The 12,614-nt window shown below is 39.9% G+C and overlaps 1 protein-coding gene across 1 annotated transcript in view; it reads left to right on the plus strand.

Moving 5' to 3' along the window:
- The window catches only part of LOC139740687 (citrate synthase, mitochondrial-like), a 28,931-nt gene that overhangs the window by 13,554 nt on the left and 2,763 nt on the right, over window positions 1-12,614 (plus strand). The window contains exons 3-9 of the mRNA XM_071651259.1: window positions 3,388-3,495; window positions 4,760-4,957; window positions 6,871-7,059; window positions 8,905-9,101; window positions 9,656-9,785; window positions 10,814-10,915; window positions 12,373-12,582. Of these exons, the coding sequence (XP_071507360.1) occupies window positions 3,388-3,495; window positions 4,760-4,957; window positions 6,871-7,059; window positions 8,905-9,101; window positions 9,656-9,785; window positions 10,814-10,915; window positions 12,373-12,582 (1,134 nt within the window). The remainder of the gene's footprint in view (window positions 1-3,387; window positions 3,496-4,759; window positions 4,958-6,870; window positions 7,060-8,904; window positions 9,102-9,655; window positions 9,786-10,813; window positions 10,916-12,372; window positions 12,583-12,614) is intronic.

Genomic DNA, 12,614 nt, shown 5'->3' on the forward strand with positions numbered 1-12,614 from the left:
CTTACAAAATAGTACAGTGCATACCATTTTAGGAGGAATTAAAAGTTTATTCGATGAAAATCGGGTCTGGAATGACTGAAACATCCAAAAACAAAGTAAAACAAAGCGATCATAATAAAGTGTGGGTCCCACACTTTACAGAATCGCTCTGTTTTAGATATTTCAAAACCAATTTTCATCAAATAAACGTTGAATTCCTCGTGGAATTACACACTCTTTCATATTTCACAAGAGGTTTCTCATCTCTCACAAAAATATGTTAGAAACCAGGGGCCGTATTCTGAGAGCTTATTAAGTGTCTGATTAGCACTTAATTACCAAATCGGTATTCTGAGAGCTTAATTAAGTAGAGGGTTTATTAACTACCATGACAACAAGCGTTTTGGCGGGAAAGTCTTACGCGCTTGCGCGTATCAATGCGCGTACACCTCTGAGAGGACTTAATCACAGAGTTAATTAGAAATCGGTATTCTGAGCGTGTAATTAAGTATGAAAGTTAATGGAAAACTTAATGATACCAAAGAGTGTCATTAGCTACTCCGATACCACGCATTACAGAGCTTTTTCTCGGCCACAGCGATGCTTACCGTCTTCGGTAACCGAGAAGCGGTTGAGTCTTGTTGTTATGGTATCCGTAGAATTCAGAGAAAAAAAGAAATAAAGGTGATCTTCGGGGAATTTTGTCATTTTATGTGAGCTCTTCGCGTGCGTAGGTGAAGGGTTGTAATCAAAGACCGAAGTGTGCGCACGGAGCTCTTGCCTTGTAATTACAGGGGGTGTGTGGAGGAGCGCGCATCGAGGGCATATTTGCGCGCGTGATCATCATTTTGGCTTCTAACAACGCTTCTGATTGGATGGAATAACAATTAGATGGGAGGAACCTAAGATAATTATAGGGGACTTAATCATACCTTAATTACGTCCTCAGAATACTGATTCTGCCCATGATTAAGGGTCTATTAACTTCGCGACTTAATTACAAAGTTAATCACATACTTAATTACGACCTCAGAATACCACCCCTGAAATTAGGTCTCAACCAAAACTATACGATCACTTCAAAGGTCCTGTTTACCTTTGGGAACGGTGATTTAAAAATATTTCAAGATATGACGTTTAATACATATGTGTACTGTAGGTCTGTTGTAGAACAAAACATCCTATCATATGAAATTTTCACGATATTTTAAAGCCTAAAATATGTAAAGGAGATGTCTGTATTTTTCTCAATTAACCGTAGGTGACGATTTAGTCTGGAAACATTTTTATTATAACTATTGTTCACATTTTGTGTATTTAACAATACTTAACATCAATTATATTATGGATTTAAATTTTTACAGTGGTTGTTTCTATCTCTGACTCACATTTTTTTGAACTGTTTTAAAGCACTAATGCTGGGTTTTTGTTTCATCTGCCTTTAATGCTGCAGTGACATTGCAGCATTTACACAGTTAGCTATTTGTAGTATTAATAATGAATGAGATTGTCTTGGCACCTGTTTGATGACATGCAGCAGACACTGTGTGGATAATTAATATAAACCAGCTACACAAGGTAGTGTTATACATGTATAAGACCACAAGTATTGAAGGCAACATGCTCAGTAGGCTTTTATAATTCTGAGGTACATGTACAGTGTACAGTGACGGTGGTATGACCTCACTGTTAGTCACACACGAATGGTTAATAATAGGGACATCCTCTCGAATATTTGTGGTCTGACTCTCTATTTTGTCAGTTGAGGTGGGTTCATCAAATTCAGTGACTGGTGTGTAATTTTTACAGTACATCGTACACTCTGTGACCTTGATGGCTAACCTCTTTTGTACAGCTTCGTGAATTTAGATGTACCATTGAGTCATTCAAGAAGCCAAAAAATTGTGGCATATTACTTGGTATTTTTGTACCCGCCATTTAACAAGATGACTAGACTTGACTTTTCTATGAACTCTGTTCCCTTGTTTCTTTGATGATACAGTACCGGTATATCCTACACTTACAGGATTGACTGATTCTGAATACTGTATGCGCCGAATATTTCGTGAGGTTTTTATTTTCGCGAATTTCGCGAGTTAATTGCTGTTCGCAAAATTAAAAAGACATGAAAATATTGACTCTGATCCTGATATGAATGTGATGTATGCGTACACATTTCTCCATTCAATACGGGACTCTACGATCGCGAATTTAACCACTCGCGAAATCGTCGGGAAGTCTCGATTCATGAAATATATTGCGTATACAGTAATGATTTACTTTTGCAGTCCTACAGAATTCTGAATATTGATTTACCTTTGCAGTCCTACCCTCAATTGTAACCTGATAATAGTGGTTAGAAGTCATTGCTCAAGAAGAAAGGTCCTATACTTTTTCTTAAAAAGTGTCATTTTCAGCCATTCTCTTTTTATTGATAGAGCTGTAAGAACAACATGTGGCAATGTGATTGTATTAGAAATAAATCCTTTTGTGTATATCTCTCTTATTAGAGATGACAATTATGGAGGTCAACAAATAAGATTACCATGCCCTTGACCAAAATCTAACTTCTATAGATCCATGTAGGTCAGCTTATGGCAGCTTGGAGCATTGCCTATAGAAAGCAGGTCTACAACTGTATGCATCCTTGTCAAAGACTTGAATGCACTGCAGTCAGATCACTCTAGTCACTTTGTACAGCATGTCAGGCTTGCAGTGAACAAAAATTATGGTCTTCTCCAATGGTTAATGTAAATGTTTATTGTAATATTGCACTTACATGTCCATGTTGTGGTATGAATCAAATTGGTTTGACTTGGCTAAATATACCTCATGCAAGTACTCATTCCTGAAAATTCTGTAACTCTATGAATCATCTTATCCTCACTTTCCATTTTTCTTTTTTTCCCCCTTTTTGCCTCTACACTGTAGAAGCATGAACTGTATACTATAATAGGAAGAAAAATACCCGTGCTGTGTTTCAGGACAATGGAGTCTGAATTCTCCAGAGCTCCGTTTTCTGAAATCCAGGGTAGAATGCGATAATCCCAATCATAGTACAGCTATTGATTACATAATAGTCCCAAAGCATTTTTCATTACATACTGTCTATGCACTGATGTATTGCAACCAAAGACAGATAGACAATTACATGTACATTGATTACTTTGGTTGCTCTTCAGTGCAGCCCAGCAAGAAAGTTAGTGCATTGAGGAACAACAAGTGGGAAACAAAAACAAATCTTAGCATATTACATGTACATTTGTAGTAGTACTATCAGTGCCGTGAGTGTATATTATATGTATTTTACATCTTTGCTGATTCTATTTGTGCTTGTGACTTGTACCGGTAGCTAAGGATACCGTATGATGCCAACTTTATGATTCTTGCTTGATCCGTCTTCTGCAGAACTTAAAAGATGTCATCGCCAACCAGATTCCAGAAAAACAGAGCGAGATAAAGACTTTCCGCAAAGATCATGGGTCAAAGGTCATTGGAGAAATTCAAATCGACATGGTGAGTACAATGTACTGTACGAGCTGAAATTTTTGCGTACAGATATTTTCGCAAATTGCTACTTGGAGGACGTTTTCGCGTGTTATCAATTTTGCGGTTGCAAGGGTCTACCTGAACTTAGTTATTCATGCGTTGCTGTTTTCGTGTGTTGTTATTTTCGCGGTTCAAAGGCGATTCGCGAAATTTGCAAAAATAAAACCACTGCGAAAATTTCAGCTCGTACAGTAACCTTTACTCTAAGCTTCAGGTGAAACTGATCAGTAACTAATTTGTGGTTCCAGTAGACAGGGGCTCTACTTTCAATTCTGAATGTACGCAACTAAACTCCATGACTCCCTGCAAAGCCATATTACGCTCTCTTGGAGTGGCGGTGAAATATGCTAAATTTAGTAGGTCAACATATTAATAGTTTCCTTTGCTGTTGATGTCTCCTGTATTTTCATTATGAGTCAACACACTCACGACATCAAACTTGAAAGTCTGACATGGACCCAGAATTTGAGAGGGCGCTGTTGTGTGGCACCATGATCACTGCCATCTTCATTACGAAGATTGATAATGTAAAGCTAGCTAATTGTTCTGTAGATCATGTCTTTGCGTGAAAGTTTCTGCATCTAGCTAGCACACAAGCTCTGTCTTTGAAGAATCTGTGTGTTAATAGTAGGCAAAACCGGCCCAGAACAATGTTTAATCAAACCAAGAGTTGAACTGAGATTTACATTATGTAGATCATTTTCAACATACCTGGTACTGACTGGATTGAATCAGTTTATTTGGATGTCTTGAACATGGCAAATGCATGAGCGTGGGTCTGTGCAACAGCGCCCTCTTGGACCCCTGGTCTGTGTACCTTTTATACACAGAGTGGTTGTAACTCCTTCCCTATGCCTAATATGTCTGTTTTGCCCCACAGTCACTATGTCAATATCAGTACAAACAGGGTTGGACATGTAATTGAGAGTCCCAATAGTATCTAGCTAGTCATTTAATAGTATCATTGTTGTATACTATTCTTGGGCAATGCAGGAGTATGTGAATGGAAGTGTATGACATGACAGAGATGCATTTTGGATTTATCCATATGCTGTATACTGAATTAATCAAGTGTCATTTTTTTTTCATCCTTTGTTTGTTTGTTCTCCTGCTGATGAACAAGATATAATAATGAAAATATAATCATATATTGTAAATTAAAATCACTCAACACTTTGCCACAATGTGACGACAGTTTTTGTCTCTTTAATATTTCCTTGTCTCTTGCCAGCTCTATGGAGGCATGCGAGGTATGAAAGGCCTGGTCACAGAGACCTCTGTGCTGGACCCGGACGAAGGCATCCGTTTCCGTGGCTACAGCATCCCCCAGTGCCAGGAGCTCCTCCCCAAGGCACCTGGTGGTAAGGAGCCACTTCCGGAGGGTCTCTTTTGGCTCCTGGTGACAGGCGAAATTCCCACAGAAGCACAGGTATATATCCATGAGTCTGTTTTCTCTTTCTTGTCATGTAATCCACAATGTGTCCACTCATTGACATTGATTCAATAAGACTGATAGTCAGCACGTAGTTGCTAACCTTCTAGTTCCAAATTAGCCTTTTGACAAGGCCTCGTAGCTGAAAATTGAGACTAACTCGCCACCTCGAGCACTGCGAGAAACGGGTGAACGTGAGACCGAGTGGCGCAGCAACGAGGCCTTTTGAAACCTGGGTTTTTTTCCCTACCGCCTCCCGACGAAGGCGAGTATGAATTATTCATATATTCATGGGTCAGATCACAGTTGGTATGTAATGAGGACGTGTCAACAATGGCAATGCAGGCAGCTACCGCAGGCAGGCAACGCAGGCTGGATATGAATGAGCGAGCCGCCGACATGCATACTTATGCGTATTCATCAGATGCGACGTTGTGGTGAGCGATGCGGTCGCTGATTGGCCGCTACCTTTTTGGTAGCAGAATCGGTGAGAAACAAAGCTCCAGATAAGAAATTCATGTCAGGTTTCAAAAGGCCTCGCGTTCACCCGTTCTCTCACAGTTCGTCTCTTTTTTAGCCACAAGGCCTTGCCAAAAGGCTAGTTCCAAATCAAATAAGAGACTTAGCTTTGTGTGTGCCACATTGACCTTAGACCACAACTCATGAGCACTTTTAGAAAACATTCAGTTTTTCGAAAGCCATGTAACGTTTTACATTAGCATTTAGGCTAGATATGCAGTACAGCAAATTCATCTGGAAAATTGCAACCTTTGCTTTGATGTAAGTCTTTTAGCAAAGCTATCATGGCTACAATTTGTATGACGTTTTCAATGTACATGTGCTGTGGCATGTTACAATTTATTGATCTGTTTGTGCACAGTTATGTGTTTGTGCAATATGTGTTTGAGCAATATATGAGATGTTGGCATGCAAATTTGGCACACAAAGAATATAAGAAAGACACTGTGTTAATAGCATTGTGGTGGCAATGTATGATAATAAAAAAAAAAAACCAAACATACAAACTTAAACATAGAAAAGTTGCAAGAATTATGCAGCCAATATTGAGAGATTAAGGAACAAACATCTCCATGCTCTTACATTGTTTACCAAATGGTTATTCCAGTTTAAGATCATCGTTCATAGGAAATACTGACTTTGATAATAAATATGTTCACCCACAGATTATCACTTTTTTGGAAACATTTAGTGTCTATTACTTCTGCCAAGGAAGAAGGTTATGTTTTCATTGACTTTGGTTTGCTTGTTTGTTTGTTTGTCTGTTTGCAAAATAACTCCAAAAGTTGGGGACGGATTTGAATGAAACTTGCCGGGAAAGTTGCTAGTGACGCAACTCACGTAAGGAACAGTTCATAGGAAATACTAACTTTGATAATGTTTGGTCACTCACAAATTGAAATATATGAAAGAAATTAAACAGATTGTTAGATGCTTCAAAATAGTGAAAGTTAAAGTTATTGTTGGGAGCAGTGATTTAAAAAAAAAAAATCGAGATTTGTGCAGTTGTGCAGTTTAATGCTTCCAGGTTAGCGTCCCTGGTCAGTGACGGAGCATTAATCTGCACATTACTTGAATATGAGACCGTTCTGAAGCAAATCATTTTCACACAACAATAGATATACAATGAACTCTTGAATGAATCCCATAAGGATCGGAACAATCATCTCCCAGCATTTCCACTGATTCCCACTGATCAGTTACTAGCCTTCCCCTTTAACATTGCTTATACTGATTCAATTTTTTACATACCGGTAGGTTGTTTCTATCCCTGACTCACATTTTGGAGCTATTTTCAAGCACTTAATAACTTAAGCTGAGTTTTTGTGTCATCTGCAAATGGTACAGTATGCCTTTAAGATCATGGACGTCCACTACATGTTGTGTCATAGGTCAAGGCCATCTCAACAGAGTGGAACCAGAGAGCTGCAGTACCCTCCCACGTCGTCCAGATGCTGAGCAACTTCCCCAGCTCCCTGCATCCAATGTCCCAGTTCAGCGCCGCCATCTCCGCCATGAACAGCGACAGCAAGTTTGCAGAGGCCTATGCCAAGGGGGCTCACAAGACGTCATATTGGGAGGTAATTATAAGCGCACTGTCCGGTCATTTTGTACCGAGTTCTTCATTGTGTGTGTGTGGATCTCATAGGCCCGAATTCACGAAGGTGGTCTAAATTTAAACCATGGTTTATGTATATTTCTTTTGCGTATTTGTGATTCACAGATTGCGTACGCTAACAGGCATCCAGTAAAAAAACGTGCGTTGATGCGCGCATGTATTGGTACGCCTATTTAACGCTTATTTTAGACCATGGTCTAAATTTGTACCATGGTTTAAGTTTAAACCACCTTCGTGAATTCGGGCCATAGAGTTAGGGAGTAACCTGCCTGAGCAAAGTCACAGTTTAGCGAGCGCATGTTGGCAGTGAATGTTGACTGTGAAAAGCATTGTACGAAGAAAACCCTGTCACGAGAAGATCACTTACAATGAAGCACCGCTTTCATTGACGATAATTTGATGGTCCTGAACGTCCTTTACTGTATTTACTGCTCTCTTTTTTAGTACCTTTACAACCAGGTACCAGTTATAACTAGAAAAAAATTGGCAGTCCTGGCTACTTTGCTATATCTGAGTTTCCCCTGTATGATCATTTCAAGGTATTACTGTAAGCCAAACAAAGCCTCCTGAGAGTGATACAGAAAACTTTCATCGATTGGGAATGATGATATTTATGTAGCACGAGGCTATGACTTCTATCAATCTATTTGCAATTTTGTGTGCAAGCTTTCATGCCCTTCTTGTGCACTTTCTCCACTCCTGTGGACTTTCTTAAGGAGCACAAAAGAGCCTTTAGACTTAACAACCCAGCCCATTCAGCTTTAGCTGATCACACCCTCAACACAGGGCACAACATTGGAATGGTGCCGCAATACTAGTCTTTGAAAAGAATTTTTGGGCAAGAAAGGTGAAAGAGTCCATTTGGATCAAAGGAATTAAATCCACACTGAACAGGGACTCCGGCTACACTTTGTCTCCGATCTCTGCTTCAATGATCGGAGGACAAACAGACAGCCAAGAGAAATGCTTTGATCACTTGGCTTGAGAAAGTCCACCGCAGTGAATCAAAGCCTGCTTACAAAATGCTGCAGGTTTGTAGAATCCATAACGTCGTCCTATATCTCCTGAGAGTCTTTTGTCTGTACATATGTCTTGTTTGAAATTTTCTACACACTTTTCTATTGCTGAGGTATAAACATGGGTCTTCATTGTATTTGATACATTTCTGATTTCTGTTTTAAAAAAAATCATTCCAGACATACATGTTTGTGATAAAATTATAATTGCAACCTCTTACTGTTGCTTGGAAACGCACAGTCCCTTTAAATCATGTAATGGTGATAGAAGTGTGAGAAATATCTGGTTAAAATCAAAAGAGGTGTGAAATATACCAGTGTTGCAATGGTTGAAGACCAACATGAGGCATGCTTAGTGTCTGTACAGGTCATTTCATTAATCGTAAAATTTTTTGACAAATTTTAGTTATGGTGTGCAGAAATAAAGACAAAATTTGATAGACAAGTACATTTGATTGGTCTCATAATAATCAATAATGAAGTAGACATGAATCATACAGAACTCTCAGACACCTTTCATATTTCTAAATGGGAATTTACTTGTGTCATTTAAAATGCACATTTACATGTTGCACAAAACATTTGTTAGAGTATATTGAATGAGTGTCCATGATCAGCAGGCGATGATTGTAGATTTCACACCACTATTTCATAAGAATTCCAAACACTGAAGAGACTGTAGATTTTCTATTTCACCATATAAAGGTAACCAAATGATGGTATGAGTACCAAATGCAGAAATCATACACAACGTGTTATGGATAAATGCACCTTTCGTCTCTCCATCTCAGCACACCTATGAGGATGCAATGAACCTCATCGCAAAGCTCCCCACCGTGGCTGCAATCATCTACCGCAACCTCTACCGCGACTCCTCCGTCTGTCCCATCGACATGAACCTCGACTGGTCGGGCAACTTTGCCCAGATGCTCGGCTACGACGACCCCATGTTCTCGGAGCTGATGAGACTGTACCTCACAATTCACAGGTGAATTCAAGTGGACAGAGTTCTGTTCAAATCTCATTGATACTGTGGATTAATTTTGTCAGCCCTGCTTGTAGGAGAATCAAAAAGATGCCCATAAGTATAGATTTAGCTGATTTCTTGTGAAGTTAGACTTTAAGAATTAAAATGATCTGTTTGTTTCCTTACATGATGCCTTTAACTGCTACAGTATCATTCAATAGCCTTAATGCTAGCTTGTGGCATTGGTCTATCATTTCCAGTGATTTTGATATTTATTTTACAAACCCTTTCTACTTGTTTCTGCTAATCAGTGACAGATCCAGGGGGGAGTTCACAGGGTGCACCCCCACCCTATATTATTTGTTAAAACAAAAGAAATGAAAAGAAAAGAAAATTGGGGGAGGGGTATGTGCCCCCCCCCCTATTTGTAAAGTTACCTCCTCTTTATGCAACTCCTGGATCTGCCCCTGCTAATTGATGTTGAATTGGTGCTAATCAATGTAAAAACTGCTTGTCTACACATATCTGCTAATTGATAGTAAAACCTGTACTTGTCTCATATTAAAAACTGGTAGCGATCACGAAGGAGGCAACGTCAGCGCACACACGGTCCACTTGGTAGGCAGTGCCCTCTCTGACCCGTACCTCTCGTTCGCAGCTGGCATGAACGGTCTCGCTGGACCTCTCCATGGACTCGCCAACCAGGTAAACACAAGGAGCCTGAAGACTTTAGACTCCTGGCTTAGAGTGCTAGCCATGTGACCACTCATTGCCCTCAGAGAAAAGATTTCCAGAAAGAAATTGATGAAGTGGTGAAAGTGAAAAAGTTACTTCCATCATCACTATTGACTATGAATTGTGTTTGTACTATACAGTCAGAGTACCATGCCAGAGATTCCTACTGTTACTTTTTTGTGGTGCTCAGTCCTATATTTGCTAAAAATTCTGCATCTTTATGGAAAATATGTTTGTTTGTTTTTTCAGTATGTATTACTGCATGTGTCTATTACAGGAAGGGTAAAAATATTGTTTTCAACCAAAATTCTCCTTGTCAACCCTCAGAGTATGGCATTGCTGCTTTTAAGGTTGGCATCCCTGCCATTGTATGCTGGCCTACTTTTACGACAATTCTGATGTATTTGATGGTTCGAACTACCTACACTGTTGTAAAGAATTATTGAGTGATGCAGTGGATGGCATTATGGTCTGCACATTTGACCAGAGTGATGAGGGTGAGGGTCTATGCTGTGATTCTTGTAGTGCTACAGTCGTTACACGAACAGTTCTCTTTCCTTGTGCGGCATGAATGTTTGCAACTATGCTGTGTGCTGCGGTTTCACAATAAGGTGATGATAGAATCATCTGTTGTCACCAGTTTTAAAGTGAGGTTGGTGCACACCGCAGTAAACCGCATAGTTGAAAACATTCCTGCCATACAAGAAAAGAGAACTGTTTGTATGACGAGTGAAGCGCAACAAGAATCCCAGCACAGACCAGGGAATTCAGTGCATCTTAGTCTTGTCGACTACAAACCATGTCACCTGAAAGTTGGCAAATATGACGTACTTGGCACAAAATGAATTTGTTAGTTTGTTGAAGATTAGCTGATTTTGCTACAGCACACATTTTCCATAGAAGCCTGCTCTAGTGTAGTCATTTTCAACAGGTGAATGACCTTGACATGACCCTTTGCACTCATTACGGTCCTTTCCTGCCTCGACTCTCCTCTACAGGAAGTGCTAGTCTGGCTCACCAAACTGCAGGAAACACTCGGCGGGGAAGTCTCAGACGAAGAGATGAAGAAGTTCATCTGGGACACTCTCAAGTCTGGACAGGTAAGATTGAACTGATTGCTTTATCAGTTGCCTTGGCAAACAAGTTTTTCAATATAGAAGAAGTAATCATTCTTGATATGTTACACTAGCTATTTCACACCCATTTCTGTTTTTCTTCTGACAAGAACATTGGCCTATAATGCTTATTACGTCCACCTGTAAAATGTGTGACCCTGCTAGACAGATCGAAGTAGAATGAAAATGTTACATCCATTGATTTTTCAGTAGATCTCTAGATATTCTTGTGGATCAACTCAGCTGATTTGTTTGTTTTTTTCCATTGATTTTTAAACCATTTTCAGTTTTTTTTTAGTGCCCTTTTTATGCCTCCGCCACGAAGTGGTGACGGAGGCATTATGTTTTCGGGTTGGTAAACTTGACTTGCAGAATTGCCCCTTAGGTTTGGTTAAGTATGTGGAATGTATACAAGAGTTTTGTAAAAGTGTTTTGTGTGTGTGTGTGTGTGTGTCTCCAAATGATTTTTTCAATTCTTGCCCATGAAGTGTACATGCAAAGCCTATATAGAAGCTGTAATAACAGTTGGCAATAACTTAGATATCCTTTAAATAATCAGGAATAGAATACTGTTAATGAGTGTACTAAAATTTAGGTTATTAAATCTAAAGAAAAAGAAGAAAGAGAACCCGCCTTAGAGATCACCTGTCTGTAGCAGCCACCTGCAGTGTGTGATCGCCAAAAAATTTCACCTTAGAGAAAAGCCATGTGCATAGAGGTCAAAGACCTTGTGCATAGAGGTCAACTGTCTAACATGACAAGCGGCCTCAATTTTGTATTCCACAGAAGATTTTCAAATGCATATAGCAACCACAGAGCCGAAGCGGAGCTTATAATTCAGCATGTATTCTGCTTTGCAACCATGGTGGTCATGCATGGTGAATAGTTTAGTGATCGGCATCGCTGCATTCACCCGCCATTCAGGCATTGTGATGTACTTGTGAAAAGCTTGCTTGCTCTATTCAAGCTGGTGAGCAGTGATACAATCAATAAAAGCATCGTTTTATGTACCCAACATTGCTATCAACCCATTCATAGAAGTACACATGAATACTTCATGTAAAAAATATAAAAATGTGGTACATACAAACTGTTGGAGAACCTGTCTGTAGTGGCTGCTTGTTCACAATGGCCAGTCTCTTTGGCTCCCTTAGGTGGTTGCTATAGACAAGTTTGACTATACTTAATACAGTGGACTCCCATTATTTATAAAGAAGTCCTCGGGACTGGCAGTTTTCTTTCGATATATCAAAATTTTGTTACAACCGAACAAATAAACAATGAAAATACATAGAGTGGATAACGTTGCGGCCCTTATTTTTACTTCGCTGTAACCGGAATTTTGTTATAACCATGTTTGTTATAATGGGAGTGCACTGTAAAGGCTGTAGTGTTAGCAGAGACTTGTAACCAAACCACCTTTTGCCTTCTCCACTCCCCAGGTGGTTCCTGGCTACGGCCATGCTGTGCTGAGGAAGACAGACCCACGGTATGAGTGCCAGCGGCAGTTTGCCCTCAAGCACCTGCCCGATGACCCAATGTTCAAGCTGGTCAGCCAGCTCTACAAGGTGGTACCTCAGATCCTGCTGGACCAGGGTAAGGCCAAGAACCCCTGGCCCAACGTCGATGCCCACAGCGGAGTTCTGCTGCAGGTAAGCATCGTACAGTTGGTGTCTCGCCTCAT

Source organism: Diadema antillarum, unplaced genomic scaffold, assembly GCF_040938485.1.
Source record: "Diadema antillarum isolate AM-2024a unplaced genomic scaffold, OU_Dant_1.0 scf00000030, whole genome shotgun sequence".
NCBI lineage: Eukaryota > Metazoa > Echinodermata > Echinoidea > Diadematoida > Diadematidae > Diadema > Diadema antillarum.